Below are 18828 nucleotides of genomic sequence, written 5' to 3' on the forward strand. Positions count from 1 at the left end.
CGTCGGCCTGCGGGTACGACTGCCTGGCGCCGCCGCCGGCGGCAGCGGCAGCGCGCTGCTCGCGGTCCTGCTGCAGCGCGGTGTGGAAGGCGCTGGCGGTGAGGGCGACGGCGCGCTCGTACTCTTCGCGGCTGAACTGCTCCGGCACGCGCAGCTGCGATCCCGCGTCGTTGTTGGCCGCTTCGGATGCCGTCCTGCCGGTGGCCGATCTGCCATGGCCGTGGCCGGCATCGCCGCGATGCTGCTGCTGCTGCTGCTGCTGCTGCTGCTGCTGCTGCTGCGGAGGACCGCCCTTGATGGTCCCCTGCCCGGCGCTGCCACCATAGCTGATCTGGCTCGGCGGACGCGCCTGCTGGCTGCCCTGGCTCTGACCTTGAGTGTGACCGCCGTGCTGGCCGGCGCCGCCACTGCTGTGGATGGTGGGGAGGAGCTGCTGCATGACCGAGGGCGGCACGAGGCGCTTGTAGATCGAGGCTCGCTGCGCCGAGGGCAGCGTAGCGACGTTGTGGGCCGTCGTGACGCCGCCGTGCTGGGCCTGGTGCTGGTGCTGGTGCTGCACCGGCTGGCCGGGCTGCGGGTTCTGCCAGATCTGCGAAGCGTGGGTGCGCAGCGAGAACCACAGGCCGATGCCGTACGACAGCACCAGGATGACGGTGCAGGTGTACATGAGGCCGCGCACGTTTTGCTGGAAAAAGGGGTCGGTGGCCGGGTCGACGTGCTCGTAAAAGCACCGCTTGCACGTCCACGTGTCGCCGGGCTGCGAGCCGCCGCGCGGGCAGCCCTCGCAGGTGAGCTGGAAGGTGCCGTAGATCTGGTAGAAGAGCGTCGGCGTCAGGATGCCAATGATGGCCATGATGAGCATGGTGCTGGTGACGCCGGCCGAGCGGGCGTTGAAGCGCTGCTCCTTGCGGCGGGTGGCGCCCGAGCACATCGAGAGGCCGGGCATCAGGAGCACGCCGGCCAGGATGGATCCGATCAGCGACCCCTCGACCAGCCGCGCCTTTTGCTGGGTGAGGGCGATGGCATAGAGGATGATCTCGATGATGGAGCCGAACGTGGCGTTGATGACGGCGCCCATGCCGATGCTGCTCTGGGCGCTGATGCTCGCGACGGCCATGCCGATAAAGTACGACAGCGGGATGACGGACGCCAGCGCCAGCAGGAAGATGACGCCCTGGCCGCTGATGAGGCCCAGGAAGCCGCCATGGATGCCGTGGCGCTCGACGTAAGCCTCGATGACGAAAAAGTCAAAGATGGTGAAGAAGACGAGCGGCAGCGTGTTGACAAAGAGGATGTTGACACCGCCCACGGTGTACTTGTAGTACTGGGAGCCGACGGCGCGGTAGGTGCACAGGAGGATCTTGCTGCGCCGGTGCACCTTGGCCTTGCCCTTGCCCTGGCTGAACGATTTGGAGCGCGGCGCGATCTGGCCCGGCTTGAGCGGCAGGAAGAGGTTCCTGGCCGCGCCCCCCGCGCCACCCTTCTTGCCGTTGCCGCCGTCGGCCCGGTCGCCGACGTCGTCCTCGTCGTCGCCCTCGTCGCCGCTGGGCCGCTCGATGCCTGGGGCAGAGCGGAAGTGGAGCGCGAGAGGACGCATGGCGAGGTTCTTGATCAGCGCCCAGGTCAGTTTGGCCATCGGGATGGAGAACACGCCGCCCCAGCACGCGAGGCAGACGAGGCCCATGAGCGGAAAGACGACCAGGCCGTAGACGAGCCCGAATGCCAGCTTGCCGCCGGCGCGGCGCGCCACGCCCACCTCGTTGCCGTGGTCGTCGTGCACGTAGCCGTAGATGGCCGACTCGGCCTCGATGCGCTCCTGTTCTGTGAAGTTGGACAGGGCATCGGCGCCGTCCTCGCCCAGGTCGTCGACGGCGCCGTAGCCGCCGCCAAGCTTCGACTTGCCCTTGAGCGAAGTCGTCTCCCCGGCATCGCCATCGGCCTTGCCGTCGGCACGCACGCCGTAATCCTCGGCGTGCGAGGTACGGCTCGACTCGCCGCTATGGGAGCCCGAGGCCAGCGAGCGGCGTGCAGCGGCATCGCTGCCTCCCGAGGAGCTCTCATCAGCAGAGCCGCTCTGGCCCGCGGCGCCCGTGGTGGAAGCTGCCACAGCATCGCTGGGTCGGAGCGTGTCGGCAGAACGGTTCTCGGACGCCTGCCTCTGCTGCTGCTGCTCGAAGGTCTGGTCGACCGCCGACGGCGGCACCGTCTCGTAGGCTCCGTCGGACGCCTGGCGAGCCTGGGCTCGGAACTCGCCGGCCGGCAGGCTGCGGTCCGCACTTTCCGGGTCCACCTCGACCTCGACGTACTTGCCAAACGGCCAGAAGAGGTAGCCGCCGAGCTCCCAGATGACGCGGGCGTAGCGCGAACCGCCGACCGGCACAAAGTTGATGAGGATGGCGCACACGTAGCACACGGCCGCGAGCCACCAGCCGAAGAAGACCGTCCAGAGGATGTTGCCGGGCAGCAGGTGGCGCTCGGCGGCCGCGCTGGGGATCAGGTGGAGCGCCGACTCGGCATTGCGCGTGACCGAGCGCGACTTCTTGTATAGCGCGGGCTTCCAGATCGGCAGGCCAAAGGGGTGTTCGACGTTGATGGCGTCCTGCCGGTCCTTGAGCGTGTACTCGACGTCGTCTCCGTCCTCGAGGTCCTCGTCGTCGTCGTCGTCGTCTTCGTCGTCGAGCTGGCCCTCCTCCCCGCCGTCCTGGCGCTGGCGTCGGCCGGTGGGCGTGCCATCACCGCCGTCTGCTCCGTCGTAGTCGCCATAGCCGCGATCCTCGCCGTTGTGCTCGTCGTCGGTCTCGCGCTGGCCCCGGCGGTCGGCCAGGCTGACAATCGTATCGCGCTCCTCGTCGTCGTCATCGCCACCCTCGTGCTCGCCCTCGCCAGATTCGCGGACGCTACCGGCCACGCTCGACCCGGCATCGGTCGACGCCTTGCCCGCGGCCGATCGTGGACGCAAGCTTTCGGCGAAGACGTCGAGGCTGGCCGCCTGCTGACCTCCGCCGCCGTAGTAGGTGGTGCGAGCGCCGCTCGGTGTTCCCTGCAAGGAAGCCTGGTACTGTTGCTGCTGCTGCTGCTGCTGCTGCCCGTACGAAGAAGTGGTGGCATAGCTCGCGCTCGGCCTGCGGATATGGGCGTGAGGCGACGGGTAGCTGGGCGCGTAGCTGGAGCGCGGCCCGCCTCCAGGGCTGGCAAGGGGCGGCTGGGAGCCCGGCGACAGCGCGCCGTGCTGAAGGCTCTGGAAGCCGGCCGATGGCGGCAGCATGATGGTCGAGGGCCTGCCTGCGCGATCGAGGCGCGGCGAGGGCGAGACCGGTCTGCCCGCCGAGAAGCCCGAGCCCGGGCCCAGACGGGGCGAGCCGGGCGACGTGACCGACTGCGCCTGCGACGGCACCTGCGACTGGCGGTTGCGTTCGCGCTCGGCCTGCTTCTCGCGCTTCTTGCGGAGCGCCTTTTCGCGCTGGCGGGCCTTCATCCGGCGGCGGACGAGCTCCTCGCCGCGGTCGTGGATCTCGACCTCGTCGTCCTCTTCGTCGAGGGGACCGTAGCGGTCGTCAGTGTCGTCGCCGTCGTCGTTGGCGTAGCCTCGGTCGCCGCCGCGGGGTGCTTGGCTGTGTCGGCGAGTGCGGCTGCTGTCGCGGGTCGTGTTGGTCGCCGAGGGACGCCGTGTGCCGCCCTTGTTGCCGGTGCCCTGCTGCGCAGCCGGCGAGGCAGTGTCGAGGACGTATCGCCCAGCGCCTCCTCCGCCGGTGCCTCCTCCGCCTCCGCTGCGGCTGCCAGCTGCGCTGACCTGGCGTGCACCATGATCGGGCATTCTACCCCTACTGCGGCTGGTGACTGACCGCGACATGGCCTCCTGGTCGTCCTCGTTGCCGGAGCTGTACTCGGAGACGGAGGCGCCCGAGACGGTGTCAAAGTCGGAGGGTGCATAGCTGACGGAGCGCTGCGACTGGGACGTGTCGCGGTCCGGGTTCTGCGGCCGGGAGAGGGCCGGCCTGGGCGTGCCTGGGCCTGCACCCCCAGCCGACGAGGGCGGGGGCGGCTGACCTCGGCCAATCGTAGCAACGTGGCTGCTGTCCTCGAGGCTAGGGTCTCGATAGACGCGCTGGACGGCTGATCCGGGGCGGCTCTGCTCGGAGGCGGACGAGGCTGGGTGGATGGAGCGCTGCCACGCTTCGAGGTCGAGGGGCGAGGACTGCGCGGCGGCGGGTGCGTCGACGCTTGCGGCGGTTGCTGGGGCGTTGCGGACGGTGCCCGAAACTGCCGCGGCGGCAGTCGATGACGATGCGGTGGATGCATGGCCGAGGCCCTGGATGTGGCTCTGGGTAGGCGTGGTGCTGAGCGAGGCCTCTTGGGAGTGGAAGCTGTCGCTGCTGTCGGTGCGGTGGCGCTGGGCAGGGGGTGGCGCTGCGCCCGGCGGTATGTCTCTGTTGTCGCTCATTGCGGCAGAGGCAGCAGTGGATCTGGACTGTACGCTCGCGGGGGGTGTAACAGGGGAGTGAATGGGTTTAGGAGCAAGGTCAAGCGGACGACGGCGGCGGCGATGGCCGATGTCGGGCTGGCGAACGCACTCACCTGTCCTGGACCTGTTGGGCTGCAGCCTCAGCCTGGACCTCGAGAGAGGGCGTCGAGGTGGACGAGGGGTCGGATCCGTCGATGAAGTGGGTTGAAAAGGAGCAGCTTGCGATGCGTGGGTGGCGGTGGTGGTCGATGGTGGCCGTGGTGGTGGTGGTGGTGAGCGCAGGAAGCAGGTGCAGAGTGCCAAACGAGGTGATGGCTGTGGAGACGAGACGAGGCTCAGGGGGTGGATGAGGGCAGAGAGGGGGGCGCTGCTCGACTCGAGGAGGCCAAGACGAGGTGGGGTCGGCCAACAAGCAAGCCAGCCAGCCAAGGACAAGCTAGGCGGCGGGCAAGGGGCACAAAAGGGCCTTTCGTCGTCGATGGATCGCAGAAAGTCAGGGGCCGCCTGCTTTGCCTTGCCCTGCCTTGCCTGCCGTTGCTTGGCCTACCTGGCCTCGGTTGGACTGCGCCATTTTCGACGCCTTCGCCTTCACCTCGCCCGGCCCTCTGCCGGTTCGCTGCATGCGTGCCTGTCTGCTTCCCCTGGTCTGGCTGCCTGCCCGCCTGGTCGGCCGGCTGTGGGGGCTGCGAGTCGAAAATCCCTCGCCTGCGCGCGTGCGTGCGTGCGTGTTGTGTTGTGTTGCTCTCCAGCCCAGCCCCGCCCAGCCCCCAGGCCAGGCCACGCCATCCGAAATCTCCCCTAGGGGGCTGGATCTGCACAGGCCAGCCCGGCGCAGCCAGGGCTGCAGGGTGATGATACCCTGCCTGCCTGCCTGCCCAGGCCTGGCCCAGACGAGCGAGGCGGCCCCACCAGCCAAGCCATCTTGCTTGAGCTCGAGACCAACACCGACTTCCGACGCCACCCGCCCTAGCTTCTTTTCCACTCCGCCGCTGCCGCCGGCGTAGAGGCAAACTTCTACCCTCTTGCCTCCGCGCCCGCGACGCCGCCTTATCCCGTCGTCACCCAACATATTGACACGCGGCACCCGCGAGGACGGCCTTGGGAGAGAGGGGTCAGGGGTAGCTCGATGAATTGTCCAGAAAGGCGGAAATAATAATGGTGAAATGGGGAGCTGAGAAGCTGCCGGCTGTGGAGACCAGGTGGCTGGCATCATGAAACGGGGCCGCTGGCAATAAGCGCAATGCGATACGATGCTGGAGCAGCAAAGAGGATGCCGGATAGGGAGGGAGAGAGAGCAACGACGGGCTGCCCCACGTCAACGCTGCGGCATGCCACGCAGGAACGCCTGCCGCCCCACGCCATAGCCGTCAATGTGCAGGATCGAGTAGCGCCCGCTGCCACCCGTCACTGACGACATCGGCTCCACCCGCTTCGACGTCGACGTGCTCGACGACGGCTGCTGCTGTCCGGGCATGCTGAAGCCGTTGGTGGCCGAAGGGACGGGCCTCTTGCGGCGATACACTGGCCGAGGCGTAGAGGCCAGGCTGTTGGGGTCAAAGTCCGGGATCGCGTACTCCCACTCTTCGGCCTCCGAGTGGGGGTGACGCTGCGGCAGCGCACCTCCATCGTTGCCGCCGGTCATCGACGACGACGACGACGATGATGCCGCACTCGCGCTCGACGTCGAGTTCGCAGCAGACGACGACGACGAGGAAAACAGGCCGCCCATCCAGCCCGTCGCGTCGGTCCAGAGGCTGGCCACGTCCGACAGGAACGGAATCGAGCCCGCCAGCGAAGACGGTGGCGACGAGGCAGCGGCGCTCATGGACGTCGCCGCAGTAGAGGGCGCCACTGCGCTCGACATGCCAAAGAAACGCAGCAGGTGCTGCGGCAGCAGCGGCACCAGGCTCAGCACGCCAGCGCTGGCACCGCCCTTGTCCGAGGAGGCAACACCATCGGCAGCGGGGCCGTCGGCATCATCACCGCCGCGCAGTGCGAGCGGCCTGGGTCCGCCAATCAGGCTGGCACCGATCCGGCTCGAGCCCGCCAGAAACTCGATGAGAACCGTGCCGCCCTGCATGTACGGAGCCGGCGCGCGCTTGCCGCCCTGGCGCACCACGGGCACCTCGCCAGGTGCGCACAGCTCGAACTCCTGCGGCGCAGCTCGATCGGCGCCCTTGCCGACAAACGAAGGCAGGAAGGTGGAGCCCACGCCGCCCCGAGCTGCGAGGTGCGTGTAGGGAGCGTCGAGCGGCAGGTCGCCCGACTCGAGCGCCTCGCGCCACACCCGGTCCTCGATGGTCCGCACGTCTTCCGTGCGCAGCTGGGCGCGCGAGCAGTGGCCCAGCCTCCGCGCCTCCTCGACCGCCGCGTCGCCTGCTGCCGCCGCTCCGTCGCTGTCAGCCCGCTTGCTGTCCTCTTCTCCGCCTTTTCCGTCTTCTCCTTCCGTCTCTGCGTCACGGGCGGCGGCGTCGTCGTCCTCTTCCGTGTCCTGCTCCGCGCCTCGCGATGCCGTCTCTTCCTCGTCGTCTTCGTCGTCCTCGTCGTCGCTCATGCTTTCGGCGGCCGTCTCGGCTCGCGAGGTCCTGACGCTGGCCTCTGAGCCGACGCGAGGCGGCCTGGCGGTGGTGGGGCCAGCAGGCGCGTCGACGGCCGGCTGCGGATGCTTCTTCTTCTTCGGCGGCTTGCCGCGCACCTTGCGCCACATCTTGAAGGCTGGGCCGCCCACTGTGGTTCCGCTGACGTCGCTGCGAGCATCGTCGTCGTCGTCGCCTTCACCGTGGGCATTGCGGCGAATCAGATCCCGAAGCAGGTCGGGCCGATGCGACTCGATGCGGTGAGCGTCCCCGCCGCCGCCGATCGACACAAAGTTGGCCATCATTGCTCGCCTCGCGCGCGCCTCGTCGTCGTCGTCACCGTCGTCTTCGAGACCCTCGTTGGCGCTGAAGAAGGCGGCAGACGCTACGCTGGTCCTGGCTGATGGCGAGGCGTCGCCGGGCTTTCCTCCGGCCTTCGGCGGCGGCGGAGGTGGTGCGAAGGTGTCGTCGCCCAACAGACTCTCGGAGCGCGACGGCTGGCGCCCGTGGTCGGGATCGCGGTAGAGGGATGTGGGCCGATGAATGAAGGCGGAAGGCTTGGGAGTCGCCTGGTCCGACTCGGAGCGGGAGTCCTCCTCCGCCTCCTGTTTCTGCTGTAGGCCCTGGTCTAGCAGATCCTCGCGTAGACCGCCACCGAGGTCGACCTCATCGACCGGCGTGACCAGCTCGTCCAGCTCGTCCCGCTCGTCGTCCTTCTTCTCTTGTGCCGCATCGTCGCTCCTGGTAGGCGAGAGGGGCGGCGTGGCCGACTGCTGATCGAGGCGTACGTCGGACGCCAGCACGCCGACGATCTGGCCAGTCTCGTTGTCGACGGCGATCAGGCTGTGACGGTAGTCGGGCGCGCGGGACGGCAGATGGCGGGAGAGGTTGCGCAGCGTGGTGCCCGGTACCGGCTGTGCGGTAGACTGGTCTTGGGTCGCGGCCGCTGCATCGAGCTGAGGCTCAGAACGGGTTTGGGCCTCTGCCGGTGCTGTTGAAGGCTCGGGCAGCTGCAGGGCAGGTGCCTCGCCGACGGCGGCGTTGAGCTCATCGGTCTCGGCGCGGATGCGGTCGTAGCGGTCGAGCTGGCCGTTGGGCGTGAGGTGGCCATGAGGGAGCGGCGACTCCTGGGAGATGGCGCGGAGAGGCTGCGGACGCGGGTCTTCGGGCTGGTCCACCTGCGGAGTTGCCGACGCAGCTTCCGCCACAGGGTGCAGCATCGGTGCCTCCTCTGTTGCCGGCGACACGGGTGTGTAAGCGGCGGCGTCGGCGTCAACGGTGCCCGCGCTGCCATCGGACCGCGGCTGTCGGCGGGGAAAAGAGACGCTGCGAAGCACCTCGGGCTTCTTTGGCACGGGGGGCAAGGGTCGCGGGCCTGCCAGCTTGACATCCACGTCGACGTCGACGTCGGCCGCAGCGGTGGGCGACTGCTCGAGATTGCCGTCGGGCTGATGCTGTTGCGGCTGCTGGGCGATGTCGAAGGTAGCAGCTTCCGAGTTGGCGAGCGGCAATGTTGCGTAGTTGTCCCTCCACGGCATGGCGGCAGGGTCGCGGAGGAAGGGAGGGAGCGGAGGGACGGGCTTCGGATGGTGGAGGAGGAGGTCGCGGGCATAGTCGACGACGGGAGCGGGGGCGCCGAGGAGCCAGACGGTCCAGATTGCACGCCTTCCGACCTTGTTTTCCTCCCAGCGCTGCCGGTCGAGTGCGCCCTCCTCGCCGATATCTTCAAAGAACCAGAAGCTGCCGCCGTGCTGGCCGTGGAGGCCGGCGCCGAGGCCTTGGTAGATGGGGCGTGCGGCCGAGTCGAAGCCGGCGACGTTGGGACGCGAGAGGGGTGCGCCGTCTTGCCCGAGCTCAAAAGAGCGAAAGGGGAGGACAAAGCGCCTGGCCGCACCCCACTGTTGCTCGTCGAAGCCGACCGAGAGGACGAGGGTGGAGATACTTTCGTTGAAGGGGTCGGGGACGACGGTGATCTGGAGGGGGCCGTTGCAGTCAGCGAGGACTGCGTGGGTGGGAGCGAGGGTGCCTGCGCCGATCGAGTCGGCTGGGACGGCGCCGTTGATGCGCTTGGGCGGCGGCAGGGGTGCGACGGTCTTTACGAGGCGGGTGGATGGATAGGAAAAGAGGAGGGTGGGGCTGCGGTTGGAGATGGACGACATGGTGAGCGGCGCTTGGCGAGCGGAGCGCTGCCAAAGGTGGGGTATGGAATGGTTGCCAGGGCGGCAGCAGGGATGTCGAGCTGGTAGGGTATTATGCTTTGCGGAGAGAGGGGGGGTCGTTGTTGATGTCGTTGTCGTTGTCGATGTCGTGGCGGGGGCGTTGGGTGGGTCGTAATCGAGGGTCGTAGCAGAGTATCGTTATTGGAGCGAGCCGGGTGGCAGACTTTGTCCGTCCAGGAGATGGGATGACCGTGGTGGTGATGGTGGTGGTCGGAAGGAGGAGAGCCAGGCGGGCCATCGACAACGAAGCCGGACAGGCCAGCAGGCCAGCATGACGAGGCCATCCCATCCGGCTGGCTGGCTCGATGCCCGCAGGGGTGCAAAGAGGCGGGCACCACGCACGCAAAGGCAGGCAGCCAAGCCCCTGAAGCTCGGCAAGAAGCAAGCAAGGCAGGGCAGACAGGCAGGCTAGGGCAGGTAGCCTGGCCGCCAACGCCCAATTTGGCGCGTGGACCCTGCATGCACTCGCCGGCTGGCTGGCTGGCTGGCAGCTGGCCCACACCCCCTGGCCAGGCGAACGGCACACCTTCCACGACCGCCTACCTCGTCCTCGCCCTCGCTCCCTCACCGCCACCACTCCGGATGTCGCCCGATACAGTTATAACATTGCCCCTGGCCACCATCATAGCCACCCTCCCAGCCACCATCCCAGCGCCGACAGCTGGATGACCCTGCAACGACGACGGAACACACGCTCCGAGCCTCACGCCAACCCCATCCTCGCCCTCGTCGTAGCCCGCAGCCCATCCGGCTTGTTGCCTCGCCGCCCATGTCGAACACATAGCGACGCTCTCCGCTCCCCACCGGATCCAAGCCTCCCGAGCCGAGCATCCTCGCCTTCCACGTACGTCTCTTTTCGCACTCTTTCTCTGTTTCCTCCCAATCTCCTCCGCTTGACGTCGGAACACCGTACCAGCGCGGCATGGCCTCCACGGTGCCGTCCCGTGTACCCCGCGTCATCTTCGATTCCCACGGGCTGCGATCCGGTGGCCGTAGGCTTGGCCTACAGCCGCACCATCTTCATACCTACTGTATGTACGTATATACACGTACTTAAGCGGACCGGGACGATCGGCTCGGTGTCGGCCGACCAGGTGGGGCCGTGCAGCGGCGCGGGCAGCACGCCCCACCCATCGCAACCCACTTCGGAAGCCAACACCCGTCGGCTTGCCTCCCTCCGTGCTCGCACTTCGGCAAGGCCAAGCCGGGGGCGTTCGAGGTCAGCGCATGCTTTCGACTCGCCCTCGCCGTCCCATGGCGAGCGCGAGCCGTATAAAGGCCGCCTCGTTCTGCCATCACTTCGCCCCCCGCTCAACGAAATTCTCTCCTCTTTTGCTCCTTTCAGCCGCGCACTGCGACACAGCCGCACAGTGAGTGCCGCCAGTCGCTTCCTTGACTCTGGCAGTACGGGTCCGTCTTTCCGCTCTCTGACAGGCACCCTTTCGACACCCGCCTTTGCACGCATCGCCACCAGATGAAGACCTCGTTCACCGTCCTTTCTCTCGGAGTGGTGCTACTGGCCTGCACCTCGTCCGTCGAGGCCTGGAGGTTCTTTGACACGAACGGCTCCTTCTGCAGCACCCCCGAGACGGGCGCGGGCCCGTCGATCACCAAATGGAGCGACCACCGCTGCAGCGTCCGCACCGGCGCCTCTGGTGCAACGAGCGACTACACCTGTCCCGGCCTCACGAGCAGCAAGAACTACTGCGCCTGCGTCAGGCGCGGCCAGGGTTCTACCTTTAGCGTCAACATGCACATCCCATGCCCCCAGCACCGTCAACCACCGCCGGCATTGGCTTAATTCCTCGGTCACGAGCCCGTCCTCTTCGCACCAGACCGATCTAGGATCGGAGCAATCGGTGCTTCATTACGGTGGGAACCGGACAGCATGTCGTCGGTCAAGCCCGATAGCATGTCTCTGGGTCAGCTAGATAGCACGCCGTCGGTCCAACCAGTCATCACGTTGTCTCCTCAGCCAGACGAGTTCGCCGGCTTGTTGTTCCTTTGTCTGATGTGATCTGGCTCAGCATGCACACCTAGCAGTGAGCCTGTCGGTGTGCATAGGTCCGCCGTGATGCCGACGGGAACGCCCAAGCGACGGCGACGCCTTCAGCCTCGGAAGGAGTGAAGAAAGTTGATCTGCCTCGGTGTGGGGTGGACCTCAGCCCTCTTGACCTGGCCTCGGCCGCCATCCCGCAAACGCTCGAGACCATGCGGGCGTCGTCGAGGCGCATCACGTCGCAGCTCGTTGCCAGCTGCCGGCCCTCCCTGCCGTTGTTGGCCGTTGCCTTCTGGTGGATCGAGCCTAGAGGCTGCACCTCGAGGGGGAAAAGAGAAAACCGAGAGGTGGGGACGGCAAGCACAGCGGCAGGGCCGGTGGCCGGTCGCCCACTCTGCTTTGTCTTCGACCGGTTGAGGCGAGGCTATGTAGGTGATGCGCCAGAAGCAAGGCAGGCGATGCGTGACCGCCGATCCGCATCTTCCCGTTGGCAGGGAGCGCAGCGTGTCGACCCGGGCCGGCACGCCAAGGCGGCTGCCTCGATCCACCTCGAAGAGTCGCGACGTAGATACATAAGCGCAGCTTCGAGCGGCGCCCACCCCTTCTCTTGCTCTCGATCGACCATCAGTCGCTCTCTCCCCTGCGCTCTTTCGTTTACGGCATTGCGCCACAAAGCTCGCTCCTCTTACACAGCGACGCAAGACGCAAGGCTCATCCGCTCACCTGTCTTCGCGCTTCCTCGCACTCTGATCACCGAACACCTCTCCACCAGATGAGGCCATCGTCCAACGTCCTGATGATGCTCAGCTTCGTGCTGCTCGCTTGCACCTCAAGCGTTCAGGGTTGGAAGTTCTTGGACGACGACGGTTCGCACTGCACGACGCCAGACAGGGACGCGGGTCCGCCGAATCCAAGCTGGTTCGGCAATCGCTGCAGCAGGGGCAAGCTGCCCGGCGAATACACGTGTCCCGGCCTCTCGCGCGACGCGAACAAGTGCGCCTGCACCATGAGCGGCGTCGATAGCCGTTTCAGCATCCCCGACCTCGGCGACACCTGCGCCCAGGTCCATGCACATTGACTGTGGCGGTCGCGCTGATCTACATCGACCTCTTCGAACGATGCCACAAGGAGCCGCATTGTGGTCGAGTTCTCGTCCACGATCCTGGCCTCGCTGCGCCTGTCCTGGCGTAGCACGAACGCCCGCGTTGCTTTCGCTGTTCCCCCTGTTGTGGCTCTGCTCGCCTAGCCTCGTTTTGGTCCCTTCGCTCTCCCTATCTTGCTCGCTGAAGCCTGGTGCGACAATGGACCGCCCCCACCTTGGCACCGAAGGGGCGCTCTCTGATACGATTCCCCGTCGTCGACTTCGGTCAATCTCGCAATCACACATGAGACCGTCATATCTTTGCGAAGCAGGCTGAGGGAGCGAGGCTGCGTGAATTCCAATGTTGTCTCAAGTCGCTGCTTCTTCCCCGTCCAGCTTACCTCGACAAGGCAACAACCTCTGGGTCGCCGTCGGTGACAAAGATGGGCCTTCTGTTGGCGCTCTACCCATTTCCGAGTCCTGTGCTTTGGCCAGTGCTGCAGCGGATGTCGAGAGGCAAAGGACATGCTTCGAGCGTACATTGGGGCTCCTGCGTCTGCAGAAGAATAGAGTTTAAGGGTGCCCGCGATACATTGCCGCATGGGGTGGGCGCCTCTATCATCATAGCTTCCAGAACGCGTGGTGGCTGTGCGATGGCCCCGAGCGGCCGTGCAGATGAGCGGAAGCGATGACAAGGCGGGTCGGCCAAGCGGGAGAAACTTGGTGTCCGCGTCGGTGACGAGTTGCCGCTAGGGAGTGCAGAAAGGACGGCTACAGCGGGGCAAGAAGCTATAACAGAGGGAGGAGACGTGCTGCTCCGACCCCTCTCTGCCCCTCATCGCCCTCTCCTTTCTGCTGGCTCGTACCAAGCAGCCCCACTCCAATCCTCCGCATCAGCGATCATCATCGTCGTCATGTCTCAACTCCTCCTCTGCAAGCAAGCAAGGTGAGTCTGGCCCGGTATCGCCCGCTCCGATGACTGCATTACAGTAGGAACAGTCGTCTCTCCTAATTTCTCGTCGTTGGGTGGCAAGAACGTAGGTGGGGGCGCGATGCTTTGCAGGTGGGTCGATGTCACTGAACGTAATGGCGAAGGGTGGGGGCCGAACGAGTGAAAGACGCAGCGAACCACCCGCCGGCGAAACAGGTCCTCGAGATTGCGCACCGGGACAAAGGAGCTTTGTTAGAGGAAGGTGGGGCAGGATTACCTGGCGGTCTAGGGATCGGGCCGTGACTGCCGCAATAGGCGCCGTTGGCGTCGTCGCTGCGCCTCTTGGCCTGGTTTGACGGACGAGAAGCGTACGTCGCCGGGTCGCCACCGCCGCCGAGTCAGCCAGCCTTATTCTCCAAGGAGACGAAGTGTCGCGGGTCTCTTTCCGCTCTACTGATACGCGGTCATCGTTCGAATGGCTGGCCGCCTTTCGGAGAGGTGGTGGGTCGTCGGTCGCGACGGCCCCACCGACCGCGATTGCGCCACAGCCGTGCTGGGCGAGGCCGGCGCTGACTTGCCGACGCGGAAGTGGCTTGACCCAAGCGGGGAATCCGGGGTAGTCGCAGCATTCCTGTGCCGGGGCGCTCCTCGAGCTGTTATTCTGTCTGTCTGGAGGGACAAGGACATTTCCCGCTTCGCCTTGCAAGGCAGCGTGCCCTGAATACGAATTCGCCCTCGTACAATAGGCTTTCTAAGGACGGGACCGGTGCAGCATGGTGGGGCGAGCTCGTTGTCACAAGTTGTGGGTCGCATTCCGTTCAGTCCGGATGATGAAGTGCCAGCAGGCCTTGGCGCTGATGGGACCGCCGATGCCGTGCAGGCGGCCGGGTAGGGGCCCGAGAGGCTCTCTCCTCGCCCGTTTGTTCCAGAGATCTTGCGTCGAGGCCTCTGTCCTGCCGCCAACTGATGCGGCAGAAAAGAAGGATAAGAGCTGGCTCGTCGCTCGCCGTCTCCATCGTCTTCATTGCCCATTTCTTCATCCAAGGTGACCCTCGTCCAACCGCTTCACCAAGCACCCTCAGCAAACAATCAGCAGCACGGTGAGTCGGGCCGCACAGCCCTTTGTGATTCGGCGCGCGCATCCGGCTCACGATGTGCTCGACCTTGCTCGCCTTTGCCTCGCCCTCGTGACGCCGACAGATGAAGTTCGCAGCGCTTTCACTCACCAATGCCGTGGCACTGGTGGTGCTCGGAATGTCGGCGTCGGCCGAGCTCATCAACTTTGTCCCCCCTTACGCCGATGTCACGCAAGTCCCCTGGTGCAAGGCCCCGGGTCCGGCTAAGCTCCCTGACGTGCTGAACTGGTACGGCTTGATCTGCCGCCGACTTTCGGTCGTCCGCGCGTACGTGTGCACCTCTGATAATAATCTTGCCACCGAGTTTCAAGATGCCTGGGAGGACTTTTGCACGGGTCATGGTGGCAAGATTTACACCCCAACCGCGAACGACCTCCCCAGCTCGTCTGGTGGAGCTGCCAAGATTCATTGGTGATCGCCCGGAATGGCCGTGCTTACGAGCCAAAGGCTGCCATCACACGGGATGCGACAAGATCGACGCTGGGTCCCCGCAAGTCAGCCGGCCAGTCGCGTATGGCGTCTTGCCGACATCATCGCTATCCAGTTTCTTGGCTGTCTATCTTGCCAGGTTTCTCTTGGTCCTCCCTTTGCGAAACGCTGTCCTCTCGCCTTGGCTCCTCATTTCCTCTCCAGACGTTCAACACCGGTAACTCTCGTCCCAACTGATAGCAGGGCTGTGCAGGGTGCGTCTGTGTGCGAGGCGAACGGCCAAGGCGCGGTAACGACCGGACAGGAGGCTGGCGCTTTTGCGGTATCGGCTCAAGGGTGGCATACGAGCCGATCAGCCCCCACACCCTCCCTTCTCCGTCGCTCACCCTCTTTCGAACGTGCACCCGTGCAAATCGATCAAACTGCTTGCTCAGCCTGAAGCTTCGGATGCTGCGGCCCCACCGGCGTTGATCGACGCTCGTGCCTTGTCTAGAGCTGTCCTTCTCGACATCGAGCTCGCCTCTCGACCAGGATTTGAACCGCGACCGTGCCTCTGCTCGCTGTCTCTTTGGCCACGAGTTGACGGTGGGTCGTCTGACGGGCGCAAGGGCTCTGCAGGCTGGTCGATGGCTCTGGAGGTGAGAAGCCCGAGCGAGACACTCTAGCGATTTGTCTGACGTGGCATGCGGTCGGTTGCTTGCCCTACGGTTGTTGGTTCAACAAGGCGGATGACAGCTGCGGTTTGGCTCGAAGTCGAGGACGGCCTTCGACGCTCTGAAGGGCGCTGCAGTCTCGCCCCATGTCGCGGTCCCGTCTCGGCCTCTGTCGTGCCGTGAAGTCAGCCGAGCGGCGCGCGAGTACGCGTGGGTGGTGCGGGCGAAGAGCGAGTCGGTGGGATGGTCGAAGTCCGAGTCAAGGCCGTCATGAATGGCGATTCGTATCGACCGAGGCCGCCCCTCGACTCTGCGATGCGTTGAAGGTCGTCTGGGGTGGGGTGGTGGCGGTGGCGTTCGAGGATGATGTTGGCGAGCATACGAGCCAGACTGGTGTGTATCGCGGTGCGGTGCCGTAGCAAGAGTGGGTCGTTGAACGAGGGGCGGCGACGCGGAAAGACGTGGCGGCGGTGGCTTTGGTAATGCGGGGGGAGAATGGTGCTGAGGCGCGGCGAGGCGCGGCGCGGAGGAAGCCGAGGCGGTGCCGCAGAAGGTGCGAGAAGGCGCAGCCGGCCGGCCCGCTTGACGAGGCTGCCTGCCACGTTGTGCGAAATCGGGCGCGGGGCCTGGCAGCGCGGGCGCACCTCATCTAATCTCCGGTGTGCTTTGGCCTGCTTGCCTGCTTGCCTTCAACCGAAGCCACGCCGGTCAGAATAAAGCTCGCCTTTGACCCCCCCTCCCCCTCACCGCCGCCACCACCCTCCCCCGCAACCAACACCACCACCATCCCGGCTCGACACTCAGCAGGATACCCCCCACAGGCATCGTACGTCACTCGCAAGCTCAGCCTCAGCCTCAGCTTCAGCGCTACCCTGCCCTGCCATGCACCCCGCATCCTAGACGCCCACACTCCGCCACCCGCCCAGTCCAATCGACAGTCGCACCCACGCCATAGCAATCCCTCGACATGGACCCCGAACACCAGGCGCAGCGTCACGAGGAGCGCCTATCGGCACGCACCGGCGTCGCACTCGAATCAGGCTCAGCATCCCCTTACCCGCCCACCCTGCGCAGAACCATCGACCACGGTGCATCACCGCTACAGGAGTCATCCCCGCCCTCTCCCCTCGACGGCAGCGACGGCCAAGGCGGCAGCATCTCCGGGTCCTCATCTTCGGCCTCGCTCCAGGATCACTCCATGGATCTCGCCGCAGAAGAAGGTAGAGACGGACACCACCACCAGCAGCCGCAGCAGCACCACCACGCCGCCGCATCAGGCCCAGCATCGACCAGCGCAGCCGCGGCAGCACCGGCAGCCCCGCAGCAGTCGCCGTCAGACGCTGCCTCTCTGCCACAAGAGACCCCATCGCAACCAACGCCGCCGCCGCCGCCGCACGCACCGCCGGCCGAGCAGTCGGTCGACGATGCCACGGCTGCGACAGCCCCGACCGTAGCCGACGCGGCAGAAGACCCGCCCGAAGTAGCTCCCACCACGACGACAACCTCAGCGCCATCTGCAGGCCAGGTCGACGCTCCAGCTCAGCAAGGCCGGGACGAAGCAGCTCCATCACCCGCGCAGACCGGCCTAGCACACCTGCTCACCTCGGTGCTCCACAGCATGCGCAGCATGGTACCCGGCGGCGACGCATCACAGCCGCAGCCGCAGCAGCAGCAGCCGGACGAACGACCCGCGGGCAACGCCACCTCCGGCACCACTGCATCCGAGACCGGCGCAGAAGGTACGGCGCCCCAGCAAGGGCAGGCGGCCGCACCCGGGCCCCCTCCCGTCCTCTACTTCCGCATGCCCTTCAACGGCCCCGACGGCAACCCGGCAATGCTCGCCTTCCATCCGACACCTCTGCCGCACGCACCCGCGAATCGACAAGCGCCGGCGCAGGGACAGCAGCAGGGCCAGGCAGGTCAGCAGAACCAAGAACAAGCACAGGGTCACCCAGCAACCAACGCTACGCCGGCACCCGGCATGGAGGACACGGGGTCGATGCCGCACCCCGCTGGCCACGTCCCACGTGCGCCGCTCTTTGTCCCGCTCGGAGCATCGCCGCTCCCCTTCAGCTTCATCTACGACGCACCCACCGCCACGGCCTGGCCCATCGCCCACGTCGTCCCAGGTGTCCCTCCGGGCGGACCTGGACCCGACGCTTCAGCGGCGGGAGGCGCAGGTGCGGCAGCAGAAGACCAGCAGCCTCGACTCGTGGCCGGCCCGCCCTTCCGCATCCTCCTCGACCTGCACTTTGTCCCGAACGGCGCGCCGCCCGAGCCGGAGCGGCCGGATCCGGAAAAGGCCAAGGCGTACGTCAAGGCTCTCGAGCGCGCCGACGCCGAGCTGCGGTCGAGGATGGCCCGGCTGCACATGGGCGAGGTCGGATCGTTTGCCGGCGGGGGCGGCAGCGATGGCGACGGCGAAGGCGATGCGCTGCTGGGCTGCGGCGTGTGCCTGGATAACTACGAGGAAGAGGACCGCCCCGAGTGGATTGGCGGCGAGAGGAGCGAGGATGAGGCCGTGGTGGCGCTGCCGTGTCCCGGCCACCACAGCCTGCACTCTGGCTGCCTGCGCGACTGGCTCGCCAAGACGCCGCCCAGCCAGTGGACGTGTCCCTTCTGCCGGGCCTCGCTCGACGCCGCGCACCCGACGCCAACGCTCGCCACGGCGTCGTCTGGGAGCAAGCTGGCGGGCCAAGAGGCGGCGGCAGCCTCGACCCGGACGACGCTGCGAGAGGAGGTGCGGCGGCGCGAGCGCCAGCGCGGGTGGCGGTGCGACGCGCCCGCCTGCCTGCCGCGCTACCCGGCTCCCGTCCAGTCGACGAGCGGCGCGGATCGCCGACACGCTGCGCTCAACGACGAGACCGAGGAGATGTCGACGCGCCTGGTCGACCTCGCGCCGTGCCACCATCAGGTTCATCTCGACTGCCTGTGTACCAGCATGCGCATCGAGTCCGGCGATGTCGGGTGCGACTTCCAGGCCGACGACGAGGGGCTCGAGGACGACGGGGACATCGGCGAAGACGAAGAGGAGCAACGGAATTCGGCGGGAGGCGAAGAGGTCGAAGAGGTCGAAGAAGTCGAGGAGGAGACGACGGGCAAGTGGGTCAGCTGTCCCGCCTGCCGCAAGGAAACGTGGGCGCGCCTGCCCATCCGTCGACGTCCGCGCAGCGTCCGTCCGCAGGGGGACGGCGACGACACCAAGACGAAGGCGAACGCGGTGGCGGCGGAGGAGGGAGAGCCGTCGTCGATCAGCATCATCGCGGGGGGCGAGAGCGAGGGCGAGGGCAAGGATGAGGCAGCGCCCGCCCCCGTTTCCGCTTGAAACAACAAGGACAACCC

General features: G+C 66.5%; 4 protein-coding genes across 4 annotated transcripts in view; 2 read left to right on the forward strand and 2 right to left on the reverse strand.

Annotated features, from left to right (window-relative positions):
- Window positions 1-4441, reverse strand: part of PFL1_04686 (uncharacterized protein) — a gene marked incomplete at both ends in the record, with an annotated part of 5548 nt that extends 1107 nt beyond the window's left edge. The window contains one exon of the mRNA XM_007882212.1: window positions 18-4441. Within this exon, the coding sequence (XP_007880403.1) occupies window positions 18-4441 (4424 nt within the window). The remainder of the gene's footprint in view (window positions 1-17) is intronic.
- A 1336-nt stretch (window positions 4442-5777) lies between these two features.
- On the reverse strand, window positions 5778-9197 carry PFL1_04687 (uncharacterized protein; the record flags this gene model as incomplete). Its single annotated transcript, XM_007882213.1, has 1 exon — window positions 5778-9197. One exon carries the CDS (start codon window positions 9195-9197, stop codon window positions 5778-5780), a length of 3420 nt encoding a protein of 1139 aa, XP_007880404.1.
- A 5271-nt stretch (window positions 9198-14468) lies between these two features.
- PFL1_04688 (uncharacterized protein) lies at window positions 14469-14819 on the forward strand (the record flags this gene model as incomplete). Its single annotated transcript, XM_007882214.1, has 2 exons — window positions 14469-14671; window positions 14786-14819. 2 exons carry the CDS (start codon window positions 14469-14471, stop codon window positions 14817-14819), a joined length of 237 nt encoding a protein of 78 aa, XP_007880405.1.
- Window positions 14820-16453: 1634 nt separating this feature from the next.
- Window positions 16454-18811, forward strand: PFL1_04689 (uncharacterized protein; the record flags this gene model as incomplete). Its single annotated transcript, XM_007882215.1, has 1 exon — window positions 16454-18811. One exon carries the CDS (start codon window positions 16454-16456, stop codon window positions 18809-18811), a length of 2358 nt encoding a protein of 785 aa, XP_007880406.1.
- Between the last annotated feature and the right edge of the window lie 17 nt (window positions 18812-18828).

Source organism: Pseudozyma flocculosa (assembly GCF_000417875.1).
Source record: "Pseudozyma flocculosa PF-1 unplaced genomic scaffold scaffold00015, whole genome shotgun sequence".
NCBI classification, from domain to species: domain Eukaryota; kingdom Fungi; phylum Basidiomycota; class Ustilaginomycetes; order Ustilaginales; family Ustilaginaceae; genus Pseudozyma; species Pseudozyma flocculosa.